The following is a 21,448-nucleotide window of genomic DNA, read 5'->3' on the forward strand; positions in this document are numbered from 1 at the left end:
ATGATGTAAGGGACCAGGTAAGGGTGTCAGAACCACTATAGGGGGCCAGGTAAGGGTGTCAGAACCACTATAGGGGGCCAGGTAAGGGTGTCAGGGCTGCTATAAGAGACCAGCCAAGGGTGTCAGAACCACTATAAGAGATCAGGCAAGGGTATCAGAGCAGCCATAAGGGATAAGTCTAGGGTGTCAGAGCCAATGTAAGCGGCCAAGCAAGGGTGTCAAAACCACTATAGGGGACCAGGTAAGGGTGTAAGAGTCACTACAAGGGACCAGGCAAGGGTGTCAAAGCCCTGGGAGGGGCAGGTAGGGCTGCCAGCACCCTAGAAGTTGCAAATGGGGTGCAAGACCTGGGGTCTGAGGGAGGTGTGAGGGGTGCAAGACCTGGGGTCTGAGGGAGGTGTGAGGGACCCCAGTGAGGCTATCAGACCCCTGTTCCCTATAATAAAGGGCAGGCTGCTGGTTGACCCCAGTGCAGGTCTGGGGCTGAGGGTTTATTGGGGGGATTACAAGGACAGACTGTCAGTACTTACCCAGAGTTCTGTGCCCCAGCTCATGGTGCCCGGGGGCCGTGGGGTGGATCCCACCCCCCTCGGTGCAGACAGAAGGCAACCTCTCTCTCTCGGAAGCCCGGGGAGGTGTGTCAGGCAATCCGGGCTGTCAGAGCCCCGTGTCCCTGAATCTCTTTCTTCTTTCCCAGTCACACTCCGGCGTATAAATCCCAAGCAGTCCCGTCGCTCACTCACACCGACTCTCACCTCCTCCCGGGTGAAAAGCTCCGGCTACAGGCAGCCCAGGAGCCACAGCGGGAACGCGGGCGCGGGCACGACAGGGTTGGAGAGGTGAAAGCGAGAGCTAGTGCGAGGGAGAGAGAAGGGGCGGGGCTTTCGGGCTCTCCGCATGCCGAGGGTGGGGTTAAAATGCAGGGAGAAGGCGGGGCTTCAATAAAATCCATCGCAGCCGTCCGAGAATGACAGATTGAGGCCAACGGATTCTCGGCTTGTGTGCTGCTGGGGTTACAGTACCTGGCACAGTGGCCATTTCACTGCGCCTGGAAGGATCCGCTGATGGCCTGGAATCTGCCAAAGCGCTCTCTGATTGGCTAGAAAGGGAATGACAGAAATGAAGACTCTGATGGAAATGGCAGGCTGAGCCTGATGGGAGTTGTAGTGTTCAACTAGTTTGTAAGCTGAACTTATAGAGGTCTGGAAATCAGGTCCATTTGCCCAGCTAGTTGGCTCATGGATGCTAAAACTGCACTGTTACAGCCAATTGGCCAAGCCGTCAGTTTGGTCGATGACATCATACACTTTCCAATGGCGAGGCCTGATCTATCTAATGCCCAATCTGATGGTCGCATCAGGCTAGCCTGGTGGCCCCAGACCATGTTCCCTCCCCAGTGCTGCACTTGGCCGACTAACATGTGACCCCACTAGCTGGCGCTATGGCAGACCATAGTTTGGCCCCGTGTGTGGTCAAGATAAAGGGACCCAAGTATGTTTATTTAGGGCCGCAGCAGGGCAAAGTAGGTGTTTAACAGGTCCAGTTCGGCCCTACTTACCTCCAGTTCGTCCCCATAGACCTGCTACTTTGTACTTGTACTTTCCTTGTAACCCAGAATTGACGTCACTGTGATCCAGATGACATCACAGCTGGAAGCATGACGTTTTATATATATATATATATATATATATATAATCAAGGGAGTCTGGCCCCAAGAGCTGACAATCTAATAGAATGTCTATGATACAATGTATACAACTCAACCTATTTATTCTTTAGCAGTACTTCTCCAACTCTCATCGCCCCCAATGAACAGAGGCTGCTGGGAGTTAAGCACCATCTGGAAAGCGGCAGATAGGATTTCCAGGGGATCAAAATCTAAACCCCATAAATCAGTGTCACCTTGCCAAGAGGTTCTGCAGCAGTTGCGGTGGATTTATTGCTGCTGCGGGAGTGTGCTGGCTTTTGAATAGCTGAAATCTGGGTCAGCCTGATTCATTAGCCCACTCTCCCAGCCCAAGCAATTAACGCATGCTGAGTGGCAGCATAGCAAAAAGAGGCGGGCCTTAGAGAAGAAAGGGGCCGTGCTTATTTTGACAGCTCGGGATCGCGCTCTCCCAGAATAACGGTTACTACAGGATCTTTAAGGCTGACCAATCACACGCCAGAGAGGCGGGTACTGCTGTGGTGGTGCAGTCTTCCGTCCCTACTGACCAAAAGAAGGTGAATGGCTCCTCCTAGTGAAAAACTGTCTTCTTTGCAATTGGCTTTCTGTGGGATGCTGGCAGTTTTTGTGTGGTAATAAAATAGGCATTCTTTCTACCATTGTTTGTTGATTCTTTTATTAGTCCTCCCTATGCACCGCCTGCAGGATCACCCTGTGCTGATATTTAATTCATTGTCATTATTAACCCAGATGTTACATTTGTACAGGGCCTTTGATTGTAAGGGAAGTGAGAGAGTTAATTCCCCCCACTCCCATAGGCCCATGTGTATTATGGGTATTTATGCTCTAGTCTAAAATATGGGGGTTTTAACTCTTTGGACTCCCTCTTAAACTGGATGGATTTCCTGGGGGGGGGGGGGGGGGGGCTCTGAGGTAGTAAGAGGCCATAGCCTGGAACCCTGATGTAGGCCAACACCTTAGTGGTGTTTGGGGGCCAGGGACTCCATGAATGAGGGCTGTTGTAGTTAGTGACAAGTCAGCTGCTGTTATAGACATGTTCATTTGCACAGATTCTCTAAAGCACAAAATATTAGGTGGGCAGAAATGGACATGTGTATGGCTGGGAGTTACAGGGGCACCTGAAGCTCTGAAGGCATTTCACTCCCAACTTCCTGGGTGATACATTTTGTAAGCCTAGCAACAGGGTCCACTTAGGAGGAAGGAACCTTTAGGGTTTCACTGGGGATGAGTTAGTGGGTGAACAGTGGGTGTGGGCAGGGAAGCCCCATGTGAAAGGCAAGGTCAGGTGATGCCACTGCTCTGGGACTATATGAAGCAGGTAGGGTTGGTAGCATTGGCACCAGGTAGGCCTGTATCTGTCGATTCTTGCAAATGCCAGAGGGGCTGCTGTAAGATGCCATAGACAGTCACTATTGGGGGGCTGTTTGGGCCTCAGTGTACCTGTGTACTACTAAATTGTTCCACCAACTGTGGTATATATTTCTATGGTACACATGGCCTAGAAACCTGCCTTATGTTGCCCTCTGGCAGCATTCAGTCATTTGTAGTCCACTACTTCCTCCTTTATAACTCTATAAGCTGTCTGTAACCAATCAGTGACATGAAGGGGGGCTTTATGGAACATAACTGTTCAGTTTAGTTTGCATTTGAATCTGACCTGCGTGCTCACAAACTAACTGAACAGTTATGTCCCATGTGCCCCCCCCCCTAAAGTCACTGACTGACTAAGAAGTTAGAAAGCTGAAAGCAGGAAGTGTTCTGGCCATTATGTTAGACATCTGCTCACTCCAGCCTTTATAGATTACATTTTTGCCTAACTACAGTATATTATAAATATTTTTTATTTTGCACAGTCTATCTATTTTGCCCAGTTTAATTTTTACACTGAATTGTTCTGTTAAAGGAGAAGGAAAGGCTAATAAAGAGTTAATCTCAAGCTGCAGGCATACCTTCAGTTGTCTCAATAGTGCCCTTAAGTCTCCCCATATTTCACCTGTTCAGAAGATCTAAAGCCAAACAGAAAGAAAAAACGCTGAGCTGTGTAAAGAAAGTTCCCATAATGCCTCACTCCTGCACAGACACGGAGACCAAGTGAACATGCTCAGTTAGTTAGACTATGAGTCAGCTTCCTGCTGATTGGCTCAGATCCACATTCCTAAGGGGGGGAGAGAGTTTTTAGCATTCTTGAGGGAGGGGGGGGGAGCAGGAGAGTGCAGAGAACAGAAAGCTGCGTGTCTGTGGCACATGAATTACAGACACAACTAATCTTTTTTTCAGAGAAGTCAGTGCAGCATTTCTGTGAGTGCTTATGGCTGTATTTACATAGACCTTTCTGATAAAGCTTACTTAGTTACCTTTATTTCTCCTTTAAGGTACAGATAGATTTATTGTAGGTGGTTGTGATTAACATTGGTCTCTTTGATCTCCCAGAATGCTGCTGTGGTCCCATTGATAGCCGAAACTCCCAGACTTGGTCTCATTGAGCTCTGCCAGGAGAGCATTAAAGGCAGGAAGGGACGTTTCTAACCCAAATGAATCAGTATGTGGTCACCACAATATAGTATACAGCCCACAACTTAATGCTTAGCCTGCTTCTGATTGGATGAGATCACTATATTTGTTCCTATGCAGATAAGAATCAGGGGCATAAGTCTAGGTGAATCATGCACTTTTTTTTCAATTTTCATAGGACATCTTAAGGTGGGCATAAGAAATTCACTCATTTGGCGAGGTTGATGAGCGAGCGGGTCTTCTCCAGATATGCCTATCTAAAGATAGGCATATCTGGAGATAGGCATATCAGTATAGGCAGTACAGGGCAGACAGAGCATGTTACACACAGGCAGCTAAGGGCAGGAAGAATATGGCACATAGGAAGCATAGAGCAGGTAGAGTATGGCACACACAGGCGGCATAGGGCAGGCAGAGTATGGCACTCATAGGCAGTGTAGGGCAGGCAGAGTTATGGCACACACAGGCAAGGTAGGGCAGGCAGAGTATGAAACACACAGGCAGCATAGGGCAGGCAGAGTATGGCACACACAGGCAGGGTAGGGCAGGCAAAGTATGGCACACACAGGCAGGGTAGGGCATGCAGAGTATGACAGGCATAGTATGGCACACACAGACAACATAGGGCAGGCAGAGGATGGCACACAGGCAGCATAGGGCAGGCAGAGTATGGCACACACAGGCAGCATAGGGCAGGCAGAGTATAGCACACAGGCAGCATAGGGCAGGCAGAGTATGGCACACAGGCAGCATAGAGCAGGCAGAGTATGGCACACATGCAGCATAGGGCAGGCAGAGAATGAGACACAGGCAGTATAGGGCAGGCAGAGTCTGAGGTGTTAAAATTTGAACAATGTGAGCACTTACAGTCTGAGTTGTAAACAATTAGAGGCGGGAGCAAGGCAGGAGCTTAAAGGAGAAGGAAAGGCTAAGTCACTTGGGGGTGGCAAAATGTTAGGCACCCCCAAGTGACTTTAATCGCTTACCTTTTACCCAGGGCTGGTGCTCCTGTTAGTAGAAAACCATACCAGCCCGGGGTACCTGCAGCTTCCTGCTTCTGCCTTTGCGTGCTTGCGCATGCACAGTAGAGTGAAAAGCTGAACTTTAACAAACAAGTCAGCGTTTCCACTCTACTACGAATGTGCCGGCCCACGGATTCCCAAGACAGAAGAATTAAGGAAGAGGAAATACTCGCTGCAGCTACCCCAGGCTGGTGCAGTTTTCTACTAACAGGGGCACCAGCTCGGGGTACAAGGTAAGCGATTAAAGTCACTTGGGGGTGCCTAACATTTTGGCACCCCCAAGTGACTTAGCCTTTCCTTCTCCTTTAAAAGTGTGAACAATGCAGGGGCCAGTTAATGTCAGTACTGATACCATTTAAAGCTTACACAAAGGTAAGCAGTCACAGCAGCCAGACAGGCCACATATGGGGGGCTTATCAGCTCTTTTACGGGTCAAAACCAAAGGCTGCACAACCATCAGACCTCTAAATTCTGGGAAAGGATACAGTACCAAGCTGCCAAATACAAACACATTGCAAAGAAATACTAAATTTATTGAAACATAAAATCCACAATAAACACACATACATTCAGGAGAGGCCTCTGCCAAACACCTTTAACATTCACTAGACTTTCTGATTGTACTGGTGTATTTTGTGAGATAAAACAGAATCTGTATGTGACGTATCAGACTCACTGCCCATCGGCTGCTGCCTGAGGATGCTAGGATTTGTAGTCCTTAACAGCTAGGGGGTCATTCTTCTGCTTTTTTACACACAGAAATAAAAAAGTAACACTTATATAATTAAAAGTGAAAGGTTTTAAAATAGAAATTGGTCCAATTTTCCTCAGACTTACCAGGAAGGTCTATGGTGCAGCTTTCTAGCTAGTTTTGTATGACAAGTCCTAGCAGCCACAGGACTGCAGATTGGACATCCCTGTTAAATAAATAGTTAACCTACACGTTCTCAACAAAAGCCTTCATAGGTTTGTAATGGGGCAGAGGCACCTAAACAGTTAATTGCACTTGAACTGGAAAATATCACAAAGAAACAACAGGATTTCATGCGAAAAGTACACAACACTGGTGTCCATCTGTCGGAATGGTGTTTACTCATCTGCAGCTAAAGGGAAACTAGCAACCGCAGTATGACTATGAGCATTGGCAGAAGGCAGAGAGCAGGGCCTTAGCGGATTGTAGTGTGTCAGTCATGTGACTGCAAGGCCTTTAGTTCTAGCTACCAATAGGAACAGAAGGTTTGTTTAGTCAAAAGTTTTAAAGGAAACCTAGAACTAAAAGTTTAGGGGGGTTCAACTTTACCTTAACTTTAAAAATGTTATAGAAGGTCATTTTCCTAGCAACTTTTCAATTGGTCTTCATTATTTATCTTTTATAGTTTTTTTTTTTAATTATTTTCAATCCTCTTCTGCCCCTGTCCAGCTTTCAAATAGGGTTCACTGCCTCCAGAAGCCAAAAAGCTATTGCACTGTGGGGCTACAACTTTATTGTTATCTTTTATCTTTATTTAGACCTCCCCCTATTCATATTCCAGTCTTTCATTCAAACTGCTGCCTGGTTACTAGGGTAAATAATACCCTAGCAACCGGATAGCTGTTGAAATTCTAAACTGGAAAGCTGCTGAACAAAATGTTAAATACTGACAAAAAAATGAACAAATAAAAAATGAACACCAACTGCAAATTTTCTCAGAATGTCAATGTCTGCATCATACAAAAAAAAATCTATTGCTTTGTGAGGCTACAATGTTATTCTCATTGCTACTTTTTGTAACTTATTTTTCCACCTAGGTCGTCTCCTATTCATATACCTGTCTCTCATTCAATTCACTTCCTGGTTGCTAATGTCATTTGAACCCTAGCAACTAGATAACTGCTGAAATTGCAAAGCTGGAGAGTTGCTAAACAAAAAAGTGAAAACATTAAGGGTGAAGACACACAAAGCTACTTAGTAGCAGCTACTAGTAGTAGCTCCATGTGTCTTCACCCTAAAAATCCACCAATAATTAAAAAATGAAGACCAACTGGAAACTGTCTCAGAATATTACTGTCTACGTCATACCAAAAGTTAACTCAAAAGTGAACAACCTATATAAATATATTTCCCAAGAAACCCAAATGTGTATGGGAAGTGTAGTTTTTAAAACAGCTGGTGGAAAACTGATATACTGTAGAATAACATTTAATTTCAAACTCTCTAAATACTGTTAGCACTTCTACTTGCTGCCCTGATTTAAAGAACTACATAAGGAGAGTCCTTCCCCCATAAACAGGCAGCGGGGGAGTAGGGTGCAGCGTTATCCAGTATAAAGGATTTGGACAAGAACACCCCTGCTGACTTGATTGCTGCAGGTATACGAGGAGTCGCAATATGGCAGCCATGACAGAACCCTATACAATGAAGTGACACAATTCTGTTGCCGAGAGGCTGACAGCTGGAGTATGTTGGTAACGGCCCTACCTTGCCTTGGGTCAGATCATGCTGTGCCTGTGTTTCCTACATCAGTATGACTGTGGATGGGTATATTTTTACTAAAAGGGGTAAAACATACAGAGATCCCAGTACAATGCTTTGGAACAAAAGAAAACATAGTACTGAAACATGACAGTAGAACATTCCTGTATTTAACACAACAGGCTATATCAGGAGCAGCTTTCATCAGTGAGATGTTACAGTGTCTCTAACAGTCTAGAATAGGAGTGCGAGTACTCATAAGGTATTGCCCAGAGCTCCCTTCCATGATGATGCTTCTGTTATACATTGATGACCCTTAAAAAGGCCATCACATAGGCATGCAGCAGCCATGACCCTTCTTGAGACGCAGGGATATATTTAATGGAATGAGTGAGATCAGACAATGCTGTGGCTCCCAAGGAGATGATTCTGGTCCCCCATTCCAAATAGTGCAGAAGAAAGTCAACTCTTGCTGTGTTGGTCACTGCTTGTCACTTTAGTGCAGAATGGCTTTGGCCAGAAGCCAGGGTACAGTTAGCCAATTAGTGTCCAGATCTCTGTGTCCAACATAGCCCAGGCCACACGCCATTCCAGATGTGGGGATCCCTGCGGCACAGATGTCCCTTTGGAGGTCTCGGCAGCAGCATTTCAGCATTTTGAGTCCTGCAATTCTTTTGCTTTTTTCAGTATTGGTAGAACATCCCCATTAGGCAGCGGGTAATCCTATGGAGACAGAAACTGGCATCAATCAGCCGATCATACTACAAAGCCATAAACCCTTGGGTATGGGGTACAAGAATTACTCACTTGTAACAGCCTCATGTTAATTGTGAAGTCTCCTTCGAGTAACTGATTCCGGATTAGTCTGCAAGAGAACCACAGGGGCAGTATGATATTCTGGTTATTTAGACTTCCTTCCATATAGATACCCAAGATGCCTGGCTCATAGCATCCAATTCCAACCCAACCTCTTGGGCAGCCATGTTCCCTTCACAATTAGCAGCTGGCTATGGCAAAAGGAGGAATAAAACAGTGCCGGCTGCCTCCCAATAGAAACCACCTTGCATGGCTAGTTATTTACATTTATCACCCTATGCATTTTTTGGGCAGTTTCAGGGGGTTACCATTAAAAATGCAAGGGGCAGCTTTGGGCGCTTCTGCACCATCTGAAATATCCCAGTTAAGTACACATTGTGTGCTTCATTAGACCATCGGTCGCACAAAAGATCAAACCATTCAGGGCTGAAACGGCAGATAAGGAGGTAGAAACAATAGGATTTCTACCTCCTTCTGCCGATTCAGCCCTGAAGGCAGATTTTGGTCAGGCGCCTTCTATGGCGCCCGATCAAAATCTTTTAACTGGCCCGATCAGCGAGTCGACCAATATCAGCAGGTTCCTGCGATATCGGTCGACTCGCCGACTTGCCATACACGCACCGAATATCGTACGAAACGAGGTTAATTCCCAGTCATTCCCACTGACTCACCAGGTCAACCAATTACCACTCCCCAATGACAAGATCAGATATCTGATCCGAGTAGGGTTGCCACCCAGCCAGTATTTGACCAGATTAGCTGGCAAACGCCAGCTAGGGCCAGTGCTGCTATTACAAATTTAAATTTATAAGGCTGGCAACCCTACCTATAATTCCTCCTAGGCAGTGTCTGCCCTGCTCATTTCCCTGCCCCACAATGTTGCCACGCACCACCAAGTCATGTCAATGCCCGCCCCCCCCAAAGGCTCTCTAAAGAAAAAAAGGTTGCAATCCTAGCTCTGAGACACCATCTGTGATCCAATTAAAAAAAATTTAAAGTGGGCAATTTGGTCAATATAAATCATGCTGCCTAACCATACACTGCCATACAGGTGTGTACAGGAAGCAGACCCTGTCTGCCACAGCAGAGTCGATGGGTTGCTACCCCACAGGGGGCCCGGCTACTGCTTGGTATGCCACTGGCCAGGTAAGTGGAAAAATGAGAAGGATAAGCCTTTAATTTGACATCACTGCAGTGTCCTGCCTTCAGGTGGAAGGGAGCCTTTACTCCACAGTCCCTGTGCCCCCCTAAATACGAGACTAACCAATCAGTAAAAAGCCTTTAGATAATTACTGCAGCACTTACATCAGCATAGCGCAAGAGACCATGAGAAGGAAGTCGAATCTGTTCTCATCAGCAAACAGCGAATCCCAGATCCGAATGACATCGGGGAGAACAAACTCCTGAGAAAGGAGCAGAGTCAGCCAGCGGAAAGCAAAGAACTGCGGTTTGATGTTCTGTTCTTGCTGAAGGGGGAAGATAAAAAAAAATGTAGCCAGTATTTAGCAAGTCATATATACCAACCTTAAGCTGCTCTGAGAGGGTTCTAGTAACAAGTGAATGAACCCCACACTGCATTAGTGTCCTAGTTCATACTCCCTAACCCTTCCATTTTAAGCTGAGGTTTCTTGTCCAGACCAACCCTTCCTGTAAACTGCCATCAGACTCCCTGCCCCTATCCATGTAAGCATGTGATTAGCCCCTTCCAGAATACATAGCAAAGTACTTGCTCACCAGTTTCAGGTAAAGCTCCTCATCCTCTTCCTTCAGGGTGGAGTAAACTTTCTCCATCTTAGAGGTTATACCACACTGGGAGTCATCCAGGCTCTTAATGAAATTGTCACGGATTTCCGCCATCAGGTTGGTAAAGCAGAAGAACGTGTCGGCCTCAGCGTGCTCTGTGGGCAGGTACAGAACAGGAACATGGGGCATCATAAGATCAACACACCGAGATGTCTAATGGAATTAAAAGCACTAGAAATAAAATGGGCTTTATGTCGTGTGCAAAGGTAGAGCAGCAGGGTTGGAAACCCCCAAATTTGGCTGTCTCACAGCCATTGCCCATGCTACTGGGGGCATTTGCAGGCCAGAATCCAGTGGGCAAACCCTTAAGGAGTTTTTTATGCAGCTGAAGGGGGGCTTGCACAAGGGTACCACAGGCATGGGGGTTGTTTTCCCTTTAAAGGAGAAGGAAAGGCATTTTAATGCCAATAGACCCACATTAGTGCCACCTAGAACACTATATTTATTCTGCAAAAAAGCTTTACCATACCAGAGTAAAGAGCCCTAGAAGCTCCTTCTGTTTGTTTAAGATAACACCTGCCATTTTAGTTTGGTCTCCTAGCTTCCTGCTGCAGGTCTAGCAGCTGGTAGCTCAGATCACAGATTCTGATGGGAGGGGGAGTGAATATTTATGAATTCTTATGGGAGGGGGGAGTAATTTCTTAAGAATTCTTATGGGAGGGGGAGCAGGAGAAGGGAGAGAGGAAAAAGCTGCGCAGACTCTGGCCCCTGGAATGAAGGATTTTTCTGAGAGAGGAAGTCAGACACTGAAGAACATGTGTACACAAAAGAAAAGGAGATATTCTGTGTTTCTTTTCATAGATGACTCAGTGAAGCATTTCTCTGAGTGCTTATGGCTGTATTTACATATACCTTTTCTTCTCCTTTAAAGTAAGGGAACTGTATTTCTATGCCTATAATTCTATGACGTACAGCAGTGCTGTCCAACTGACATCCAGCAGAAATACCTTGTGCGCCCAACCTCTTTCCCCTCTGTGCAGCCCTCCTGCTTTCTCCGCTCCCTACTGGGTAAAGTGTTAAATGCCTCCTTGTCTATAAGACATAGTGCTTGTCATCTCATCTGCTAAATTTGTGTGCACTCCGGTGAATATGTGTATTGTGCTCCATTAATTATGTCTTGCTGACATCAGATATAATCAGTGGTGCAAGGAGACGCACAGAGGAGCGAAGGGACATTTTTATCAGATGCAAGGAGTAGCTCAATGAGCAGTTTGAAGACATTTGAATAGTTCAGCATGCCACAGGTGGTATTTAGTCATAAATAAATAAAAATTAAATGTTTAGTATGTTATAGAATGGGCAATTTTAAGCAACTTGTCAATTGGTCTTCATTATTTATTTTTTATAGTTTTTAAATTATTTGCTTTCTTCTTAGGACTGTTTACAACTTTCAAATAGGGGTCACTGACCCTGGCAGCCAAAACACTATTTCTTTATAAGACTACAATTTTATTGTTGTTGTTTCTTTTTATTAATTATTTTTCTATTCAGGTCCTCTCCTGATCATATACCAGTCTCTAATTCAAAGCACTCCTTGGTCGCTAAGCTATTTTCAATCCTAGCAACCAGATAGCTGCTGAAATTCAAAACTGGAGAGTTGCAGAGCAAAACATGAAATATTTGCTGTGCTATCATTTTTTGGTGTTCATTGATGCTGGAAGTTACTCTGCCATGTAATGCTAGATGCTACTTAGCAGCGAAATTTTGGCCGGTTAGTGCCTGTGATGTTGGATGTAACTGTGCCATTTAATGTTGGCTGGTCAGTGCCTGTGATGCTGGACGTAACTGTGCCATTTAATGTTGGTCAGTCAGTCAGTCTCTTGCAGTTTGGGTGGGTGTGGGAACATGAGCATGGCTTAAAGTGGGTGCAGCATCATAACTGGCCATGGACAATACTCTCTTCCATTATTGGCTGTCCTCCACATAGGTCAGAAAAATTCTGGCCCTTGGCACAACAGAAGTTGGACACATCACTGACATACAGAAATAGCCTGTGTGTTATGATGTTACTTATGACTTACATCATTATATTGCAGATATAGGGATAAATCATTTGTAACGTCTGTTTTATAATATGGTTTTTTATTATTTATGCCACCCCAACCAACAGCGATAGTTTGGCATCTTACCTTTCCAATCACTATTTGGGTTAGTGGCGAAAGTGTAGTAAATAGGCCCAACTATTTCGTTCATGCCTTGGACGTAGGCAATACCGGGGTTCAGCTTGGCGTAAATAAAGAGGATCCTTTCCACCACCTCCCAGTGTGCCTCGCTGCCGTTAGGAAGAGGGTTGTAGTCTCCCAGAGAATTGGAAGCGGAGGATTTTAGGGGAGAGCTTACCTGGATGGAGAAGAAGAAATAGGAAAAGGTTTTGCTTAAATGGTCCATTATTACGGATACATGCAATAGCCTATCAGAAACTTCATGCTATATATATATACTCAGGATCACAAGTACAGCAACAGTTGCACAAGAATTATGTGATCAATGTTCTTTTTTTATTGTGATCAATGTTCTTTTTAATGACTTTAAGGATAAGTAAACCTTTAAAATAATTTGATGTATAACTGTGAGTGCGCTATTCTATACACTTTTGCAATTTACATTCATTCATATTAGATATTAGAGGTTATATGAATGCAGGCGCCACCTGCTGGTAGCTGACCGAAGATGAAGCAGTCGAGGAAGTTGCCAGGAGAAAGAAAGAGAGCCCTCTTTCTTTCTCCTGACAACATCCTTGAATACTTCATGGTCAAAAAGGGACCAACAGGTGGTGCTGTTGTAACAAAATGCATTCATATTAGCAGTACTTTTAACCCTTAATATCTTGGAATTAAAAATAATGAATGCATGAATGAATGTAAATTGCAAAATTGCTGGACCACATTGGTAATTAAATTAAATGATCCGGTCTTTCACAATTCAGTGCAACAACCTGATCAGGTAGATGCCTAGCAGCCTGTGCAGCTAATGGCAAATTTACAAGGACTAATGTGACTCATCAGCATTTCCAACCAAAATCTGTTCAACCAGAACCCAATCAAAACATCACAAGGTTAAAGAGAAGAATAGCCATGAAGATCAGCTTGTGCAAGGGCAACTAATATGACTGTACAGTTTCAATTTACAGTACCGTAAACAGAAGCAGCCTAAGGCTAATGGCCCAGGGAGCGAGGCGCCAGTGGAAGGGCCTATGAATAGCTTTGGCTTTTCCAAAGTCGCCAAAAGTTGCCTGCAGGAAGAAGCTTTGTACAACTTTGGAAAGCCGAAGCAATACGTAGGCCTTTCCGCTGGGCCCTCCAGCTGTTGGTGGTGGAAAGGCATTTCAGAGTCATCACCCACGGTAGCAGAGGTCTATCGCGCGTGACTAATTTACACTGTAGGCCATCAGCCTAAGGCACATAGATGGTTTCCATGTTTTGGGGGGGGTTTTGATGCCCAAGGCAGCCAGCTGACAAAGTGCTCACAATAGCCCACCCATTCATTCCTATACAAATCAAGTGCATCCACAGATCAGGGGATTATTGCTTAAAAGACTAGCTAATGCGTTTTAGAGCAATAATCACCAGACCCGCCAGAGCGCAGACTTTCAGTATTGGAATAAATTGGGGCAATTGTAAGCATTTTGTTGTTCTTTAAATCCCTTAAGAAAGTGGGAGCGCCACTAAAAATGTCAACACTCCAAACACAGAGAAGTGTCAAGCTGCAGCAAACGCCTGTGCTAAACCTGATGAGGCCAAACCGGTTTAAACTGATAAACATCTAAAGCATACGTTAGTAACGCCACTTCTGTTTCGTGCTACAGTCTGAGACTTCAGGGTGGTCTGTTCCACGCGTTTCCGAAGAGTCTCGTACTCGTTTTCCGGATCCATGATCAAAAGGCAGGGGTAATCCGTGGGGTTCAGGAAGAATGAGAAATCAGGACACAGTCTCCTGAAATAGGTAAAAGAAAACAAATGTAAAATCCAGTCCAGAACTCCACCCAAAGGAACAGTAACACCAAAAAGTAAAGTGTATCAAAATAATTTTAAAAATCCTGCACTGTGCTGCGCTTTGGGGAAGTTGTTACAATTTGTAACATCAATATTTTACTCCCTCCTCCCCTGCCAGGCTTTCAAATGATGCAGAAAGAGAAGAACTGTTTTGCTGCTGGATTTCAGCATATAAAAATGGTATTTATTCACACTTTTTGAAGGAACAGGTTACGGTGATAGGTATATTAGGGGTTTCTGTGTTGTGCGGGGCTCTTTAATAAATTTTGCTTCGGAAGCCAGAGTCCCCCTTTAATTGTTCAGCCACATGGCTGAAATAACCATCAGGAGGCGCTGCTGTTTCAAATTTGTTTAAAAGCTGCCAATATCTTAAAAAGTAGAAAAAAAAGTTTGCTCTGTAAGGCTACACTATTATTGTTACTTTTTATTTATTATCTATCTCCTGTTTATCTCCTTGTCTTTCATTCAAACCAGTTTCCAGTTGCTAGGGTAGAACAGACCAGACAGTGGTGAGATTCCAAACTGAAAACGCGAATCAAAATCAAATATCATAAAAAATAAAGAACAATTGCAAACCGTCTTGGAATATCACTGTCTACATTATATTAAAATTTAATTTAAAGGTGAACTACCCCTTCAATTAGCAAAAGTATGTGGGCACAGTACATTTTCCATTTATGCTGTGCCTCTGTATGGGCTTCTTTACTGCCTTATGAATCTTGGTTACCTGACATCCTTGTCTATCTGCAGTAGCACCTCATTATCTTTGAAGTAAGTGTTCCATTGACTGTCTGGGTTGGGATTCAGGGGCTGTAAAATAAATGGTTTCAAATTTAGAATGGTTTTCAGACACACTCTTCCAACAAAACAGAAACACTCTTTTACTTACGTGATCTTCCAAAGTTACATCTTCTCTGGACACCCCAAATTTGACTTTGGCAATACCTGGCTGGATAATCATCTCTCGCAGGAAATGTGCATAGGTTTCCCTGATGAGAAGATAACCTCATGTCAGATAACGTCACAAAAAATAATGATAGCCCGAGGGTTCTGATACTTTTAAAGCACTAAAGTTGGGGTTGAAGACCATGGTTCTCCTTCAAGAGAGCAGGGCAGTCATGGATAGTTAGAGGGGCTTTTCAAAGGTTTGCACTGCTTAAAGTGATACTGACAGCCACTTACATTTTTTTTTTCACCTGCTGTTGTGTTTTAATTTGTAAGAGCTTTGAATTCCTTATAAACTAAATCTGCAAAGTTTTTTCGCTTCATAATTATGGTAGCACGAGTTACAGACCCACGGAGCAGCCATGTTTGTTCCCCTCTTCCAGGTTTTAATTTAAATGCCTCCCAAGTGAATAAATATGCCCAATCACAAACCTGCAACGCCCCTTCTGCTTTCAGCCGGTGTGTGACATAAGCTCAGCTCCATTGTCTATGTGGGCTACCAGACAGACGGGTTCAGCATGTTCAGTAGGATTTTTGTAGAGAAACAGAACTTTTAGGAAAAAACAGTCAGCATGACCTATAGGTAGGTTTGGAAGTAGGTTCATATTTTTAAAAGAATTTTTTTGGTGTCAGTATCACTTTAAAAATAAAAAGTCTATCTAATATGCTAACCAGGCTTCTTTGTGGTCAGACAGTGACCCCCAGTGGTCATCAGCAGGGACCCCATAGCAAAGGACTGTGACTAAAAAGTGTAATTCCTGGGTCATAAAGGGGGAAGGGCTTGGGTGCATCAAGTGAGACTGGCATGGTGTGCTGCTATGCATCCACAATTTTTTCCATTGGGGCCCCATTCTTACTGCTGGCAGGGCCACCCACCCAGGGGCCCAAGCAACCATTTGGTTAACGACTACCTTGGCAGGGGGAGGAACTTAGTAGTATGACTTACTAATTCCTGATGGCGCCCATGGCCTATCATTAACTGACAAGATCTCAAGATCTACCCCCATTTTTTTCTCTCCCCCAGCAAGATCGAAGAGTACCTAAAAACGGCCCAATTGTTATGACCCAGTCCTTTTTCTTTTGGGACAACAATCAGATCATAATGGGACCTACGCAGGGCAATGCTACATTGAAAAAAGGGGACTCAAGGTCCCCGAAAAGCCTCTCTCACCTCTGCTTCTGCAGCACAGTGTCCCATAATGACTGATCCCGGGGAAGATAGTTAAGCAGGACCTGAAAGATAGAACAGCTTCATTAATTTTACATTCTTTGTTCTTGATGTCACTTTTGTTAAAGCAGCCAAACATTTTGCTATGCAACCAATCAGATATTGTTTGACCTAGCAATCCATGTTAATGGCCAAACAGTATGGTTTGCTAGGGCCAGTGGCCTGGGTAAGCATCTCTCAGTGCCAAAAAGGGTATCTAGACAGAAAACAATATTGCTAATTCACTGCAGAGAACAGTCACAGTCAAATGCCCCTTTCCTTGTCCCCTCGTCGTCAATCCTGATAGCGCTGAATAAAAGGCAGAGCATGTTCTGCAGTAGAACCAGTTTCATAGCTGAAATCTCTCGTTGGATGATGTTCATGTGCTAAAGACCAAGGGTTACAATGTTCCCAGACCTTAATATTAAGCCTACATATAACAAATTAAAGCAAAACATATATGTGTATGTTTCTTTTCTTTCTTTTTTTTTTCCCAAATACCGTGAGTGCTTTCTTAAGGAGGATATGTTAAGTTGTGGCTAGCACCCGGTTTATACTTTTTGTTTTGGTGAGTGCCGATTTTGGGACTATATATATGGCATATATATATGTCTTACATAGCACCCAGAAAGCACTAAAATGTAACGCTGCATTCTTCCCAGGCCCAAGGGAATAAAGCATTTGGTTTAGCCACTCCCCGCCATGGAGAATTCTCCAAATACACAAGTGAACAGACTTATTATTTACTGTCCTATTCCAGCTCAGCAGTATAATATGTTTCCCTTGGCCTCCTGTTATAAGACCACTTTAATATAAAAGCCACAATAAAAGGCTGATTAGTAATTAATACTGATTATTATTACATGGCAGCTCTAAAACCAGTGCATTCTGTAATATAACGGAATTATTATTAACCCTGTAGCATCAGCTTCTGTGACAAATGTTAAAGAGGTGGTTCACCTAAAGCCCTAAAAATGAATAGGGTTAGAAATGCCTTATTTTATATACTGAATTTATTTAAGGCTCAGCATTTCTATAGTAGTAATGATTCAGTACTGAAAAGTTGTCATGGGGCCTGCCATACAGGAATCTGTTAGAAGTGTCACTCACAAGCTCGGTGGGCTCTGAGCAGCTGTTGGGAAAGCTAAGCTTAGGGGTCGGAGCACATTATCAAGCAGAAAATAAGGCTGGCCTGTCATATAAACTGATACTACAGGGCTGATTATTAAATTCTCATGCTGACTGCACTGGTTTCAGAGCTGCCATGTAGTAGTTAGCTGTATTATTTACTAATCAGCACTACAGAGCATGTGCAGTGAATCAGCAGAAAAGAAAATGGGGGGCTACAGGGGGCATATTTGGAGGCACAGATCTTCCCTGCTAAAGGGCTGTGTTTGCGTCGGGCTGGCACAGAAGCCCAAAACATAATGTACAAGATTTCTAGCATGCTTCTTTGGTTAAGCTTTAGTTCCCCTTTAAGTTAACTTTTAGTATTCTCAGTAACTTTGCAAATAGCCTTTATTATTTATGGTTTTTCAATTATTTGCTTCCTCTTCTACATTTTTCCAGATTTCAAATGGGGGTCACTGACCACCACAGCAAAAAAAAAAAAAAAAATCTATTGCTCAGAGAGATTCCAATGTTATTATTATTGTTACTTTTTATTACTTATCTATCTATTGAGGTCTCTCCTTTTCATATTCCACTCTCATTCAAACCACAGCTTGGTTGCTACGGTAAACAGGACCCTAGCAATCAGGTAGTTGCTGAAATACCAAACTTGAGAGCTGTTGAACAAAAAGGTAAATAACTGGAAAACCAACTGCCAATTGTCTCAGAATATCTATATCTATTATAGAATATTTCTTGCCACAGGATGAAGCCTGTGTAAAACATAAATAGGGACTCACCTTCCAGCACAGGCAGCGAATACCCCCTTCAAATGGAATTCCTGTAATCAGTAATATATCATTTACAGAGACGAAAACAAATACTAATGCAATGTAATAAAATATACTGTATTCTATATTTAGCAATGTAAATGCAAAAGGAAGTGTAAATATGGCTTAATCTTCCAGCTGAGGTGGTAAGCCAGTCTCTGGTTGGCTGCTGGGAGTTGTATGTCACAAAAAACATATGCCAGTTGTGTTCCTATCTTTCCCCACAAAGTCCCTTATATTATTTATATATATATAACATTTATTTATAAAGCACCAACATATTGCACAGCGCTGTACAATAAGTGGGTTTCATACATTTGACATACAGAGTAACATATAAAGCAATCAATAACCGATACAAGAGGTGAAGAGAGCCCTGCCCAAAAGAGCTTACAATCTACATTGGCTGTGCGGACCAGTTAATATCTCACTAATTAAACCAATCACAAGGTGGAATCTTGCCCTGAGTGCTGGAGAGAAAGCACAAGTGGAAGAGGCAAAGGCCAAGATGGCACACTAGGAGGGGCAGGGTAATGCTTACCGTTAAAGCAGAGCTCTCGCAGCACCTTAAGGTTGATGTGGGACTCGCTGAGAATACTCTGGAATTCTGCAATTCTGCAACAAGAAAGTAGCACGTGATATAGCAATATGTGCGCAACCAACTAGTCACGTGATCTTGCTGTACTATCAGAGCCACATCCTGTGCACTGGGGTTTAGGAAACCAGTACCCTCCCTGCTGATGTACAACTATCCCTCCCATCACGTGCAAGGGCTGGGAGTCCCACAAAGTCACCTTTATTTGTATTCAGGCTTATGCCACTCAGGGTACCAGGCTTAGAGCCCTTGGACTAGTTAAGACACACTTGCTCACATCTCTATGATGCCAACTCTGGTCACCAAATCAAAGCCTCACAAACCAGCTATAGTTTATTTAACCCTTAATAACAACATGCAGCTCAGTAATGATTGGCACCTTCTAACAGTTCACATGGCAAGTTATAGCAAAAAAGCTAGTATCACTTGGGGGTTCCTACAGAACATTAGGAATTGTTATGGATCTCCCTTGATATGGGGGCCACACAAGTCCATCATGGCTCCAGCATATGCAGAAGGTATACAGTGCTGGGGTGGGCAAATCTAATGCAACCAATTGCCATTCACATGCGGTACTGGTCTGAATCCCAGGTAACAAATGTGCCACACACACTGGCATCCAAGTTCCAAATAATGTGATATTAGCCTTAAAGGAGAACTATACCCTCGGGTGCAAGAAGCACCCTTAACTATCACTGCCTAGACTAGTCTTCAGTCGGTAAGAAGATGTTGGCCAGGTACGCTGCTACGCTACTCTGCATTTTTAGCTAGAGGTTAGCGATAGGGACAGCGTTTAGGTTGATGTCAGACGAGGCGTAGGGCGAAAAAGTCCGCCCTATGCCTCCTACTTGTGCCTGCACCCGAATGAATGGAATACGCTCGGGTGCAGGCACATGTAGCGGAAATACGCATAAAAACGCGAGAGTTTGAAAGTCTCACGTTTTTATGTGTATTTTGGAAAATTGAGAATTGGGTAGATGTTGATTGGGCAGGCTTGATTTTCCCATCAAATCAAGGGCTGCGTCGCCTCATTGGCTCTCACGTCTTGTATCCCCTTCATTGTAATGCAACTGTTAGTACCCCAAGGTCGCCATATCAGGGGAAAAGATATGCGCATCTGCCAACCTCTCTGCAGTCTTTATTCATACTAGCCCTCATACTCACCTCCCAGCCCTCATACTCACCTATCCCACTCACCTCCCAGCCATTATACTGACATATCCCACTCACCTCCCAGCCCTCATACTCACGTATCCCACTCACCTCCCAGCCCTCACACTCACTTATCCCACTCACCTCCCAGCCCTCATACTCACGTATCCCACTCACCTCCCAGCCCTCATACTCACGTATCCCACTCACCTCCCAGCCCTCATACTCACGTATCCCACTCAGCTCCCAGCCCTCATACTCACGTATCCCACTCACCTCCCAGCCCTCATACTCACGTATCCCACTCACCTCCCAGCCCTCATACTCACGTATCCCACTCACCTCCCAGCCCTCATACTCACGTATCCCACTCACCTCCCAGCCCTCATACTCACGTATCCCACTCACCTCCCAGCCCTCAAACTCACGTATCCCACTCACCTCCCAGCCCTCATACTGACGTATCCCACTCACCTCCCAGCCCTCATACTGACGTATCCCACTCACCTCCCAGCCCTCATACTGACGTATCCCACTCACCTCCCAGCCCTCATACTCACGTATCCCACTCACCTCCCAGCCCTCATACTCACGTATCCCACTCACCTCCCAGCCCTCAAACTCACGTATCCCACTCACCTCCCAGCCCTCATACTCACGTATCCCACTCACCTCCCAGCCCTCATACTCACGTATCCCACTCACCTCCCAGCCCTCAAACTCACGTATCCCACTCACCTCCCAGCCCTCATACTGACGTATCCCACTCACCTCCCAGCCCTCATACTCACGTATCCCACTCACCTCCCAGCCCTCATACTCACGTATCCCACTCACCTCCCAGCCCTCATACTCACGTATCCCACTCACCTCCCAGCCCTCATACTGACATATCTCACTCACCTCCCAGCTCTCATACTGACATATCTCACTCACCTCCCAGCCCTCATACTGACATATCTCACTCACCTCCCAGCCCTCATACTCATATATCGCACTCACCTCCCAGCCCTCATACCCACGTATCCCACTCACCTCTCCGTAATAACACCCATTCATAAGACCCACGGGATGATCGCTGGTTTAGCTCCCAGTAATGGCAATAGCTGAGCCAGCACTGACATTAGTGTATCCCTGTGTCTGACACACTGCCCGGGCACTAACACCAGACATATGCCTGCGGATTAACCACATGTGCAAAATAGAATCTCTCTCACATCCCCAGCCACCCCGCTAATCCCAGCCAGCCGGTACCGGACCCCGGAGCTGCCTTACTTGTTCTTGTGCGCACTCGACATGGTGACTTCCTGTGGCCACTCGGGTACG

The 21,448-nt window shown here is 44.7% G+C and overlaps 2 protein-coding genes across 28 annotated transcripts in view; both read right to left on the reverse strand.

Annotated features, from left to right (window-relative positions):
- fnbp1 (formin binding protein 1) overlaps positions 1–880 on the reverse strand; it is a 103,446-nt gene extending 102,566 nt beyond the window's left edge. For 8 of the 26 annotated variants that reach the window (XM_031890579.1, XM_031890584.1, XM_031890583.1 and 5 more), the window contains exon 1: positions 531–879. In XM_031890579.1, the coding sequence (XP_031746439.1) occupies positions 531–554 (24 nt within the window). In that variant the 5' untranslated portion in view covers positions 555–879. 26 annotated transcript variants of the gene reach the window in all.
- A 5,716-nt stretch (positions 881–6,596) lies between these two features.
- On the reverse strand, positions 6,597–21,439 carry tbc1d13 (TBC1 domain family member 13). Of its 2 annotated transcripts, none has more exon segments than NM_001127049.1 (12): positions 6,597–8,395; positions 8,480–8,537; positions 9,794–9,954; positions 10,223–10,386; positions 12,421–12,631; positions 14,065–14,224; positions 15,011–15,093; positions 15,173–15,272; positions 16,400–16,461; positions 18,346–18,386; positions 18,917–18,990; positions 21,398–21,439. In NM_001127049.1, coding segments are annotated over 12 exon segments (1,212 nt in total). In that variant the 5' UTR covers positions 21,421–21,439; the 3' UTR covers positions 6,597–8,320.
- Between the last annotated feature and the right edge of the window lie 9 nt (positions 21,440–21,448).

The sequence above is a fragment of the Xenopus tropicalis genome, chromosome 8 (assembly GCF_000004195.4).
Source record: "Xenopus tropicalis strain Nigerian chromosome 8, UCB_Xtro_10.0, whole genome shotgun sequence".
NCBI lineage: Eukaryota > Metazoa > Chordata > Amphibia > Anura > Pipidae > Xenopus > Xenopus tropicalis.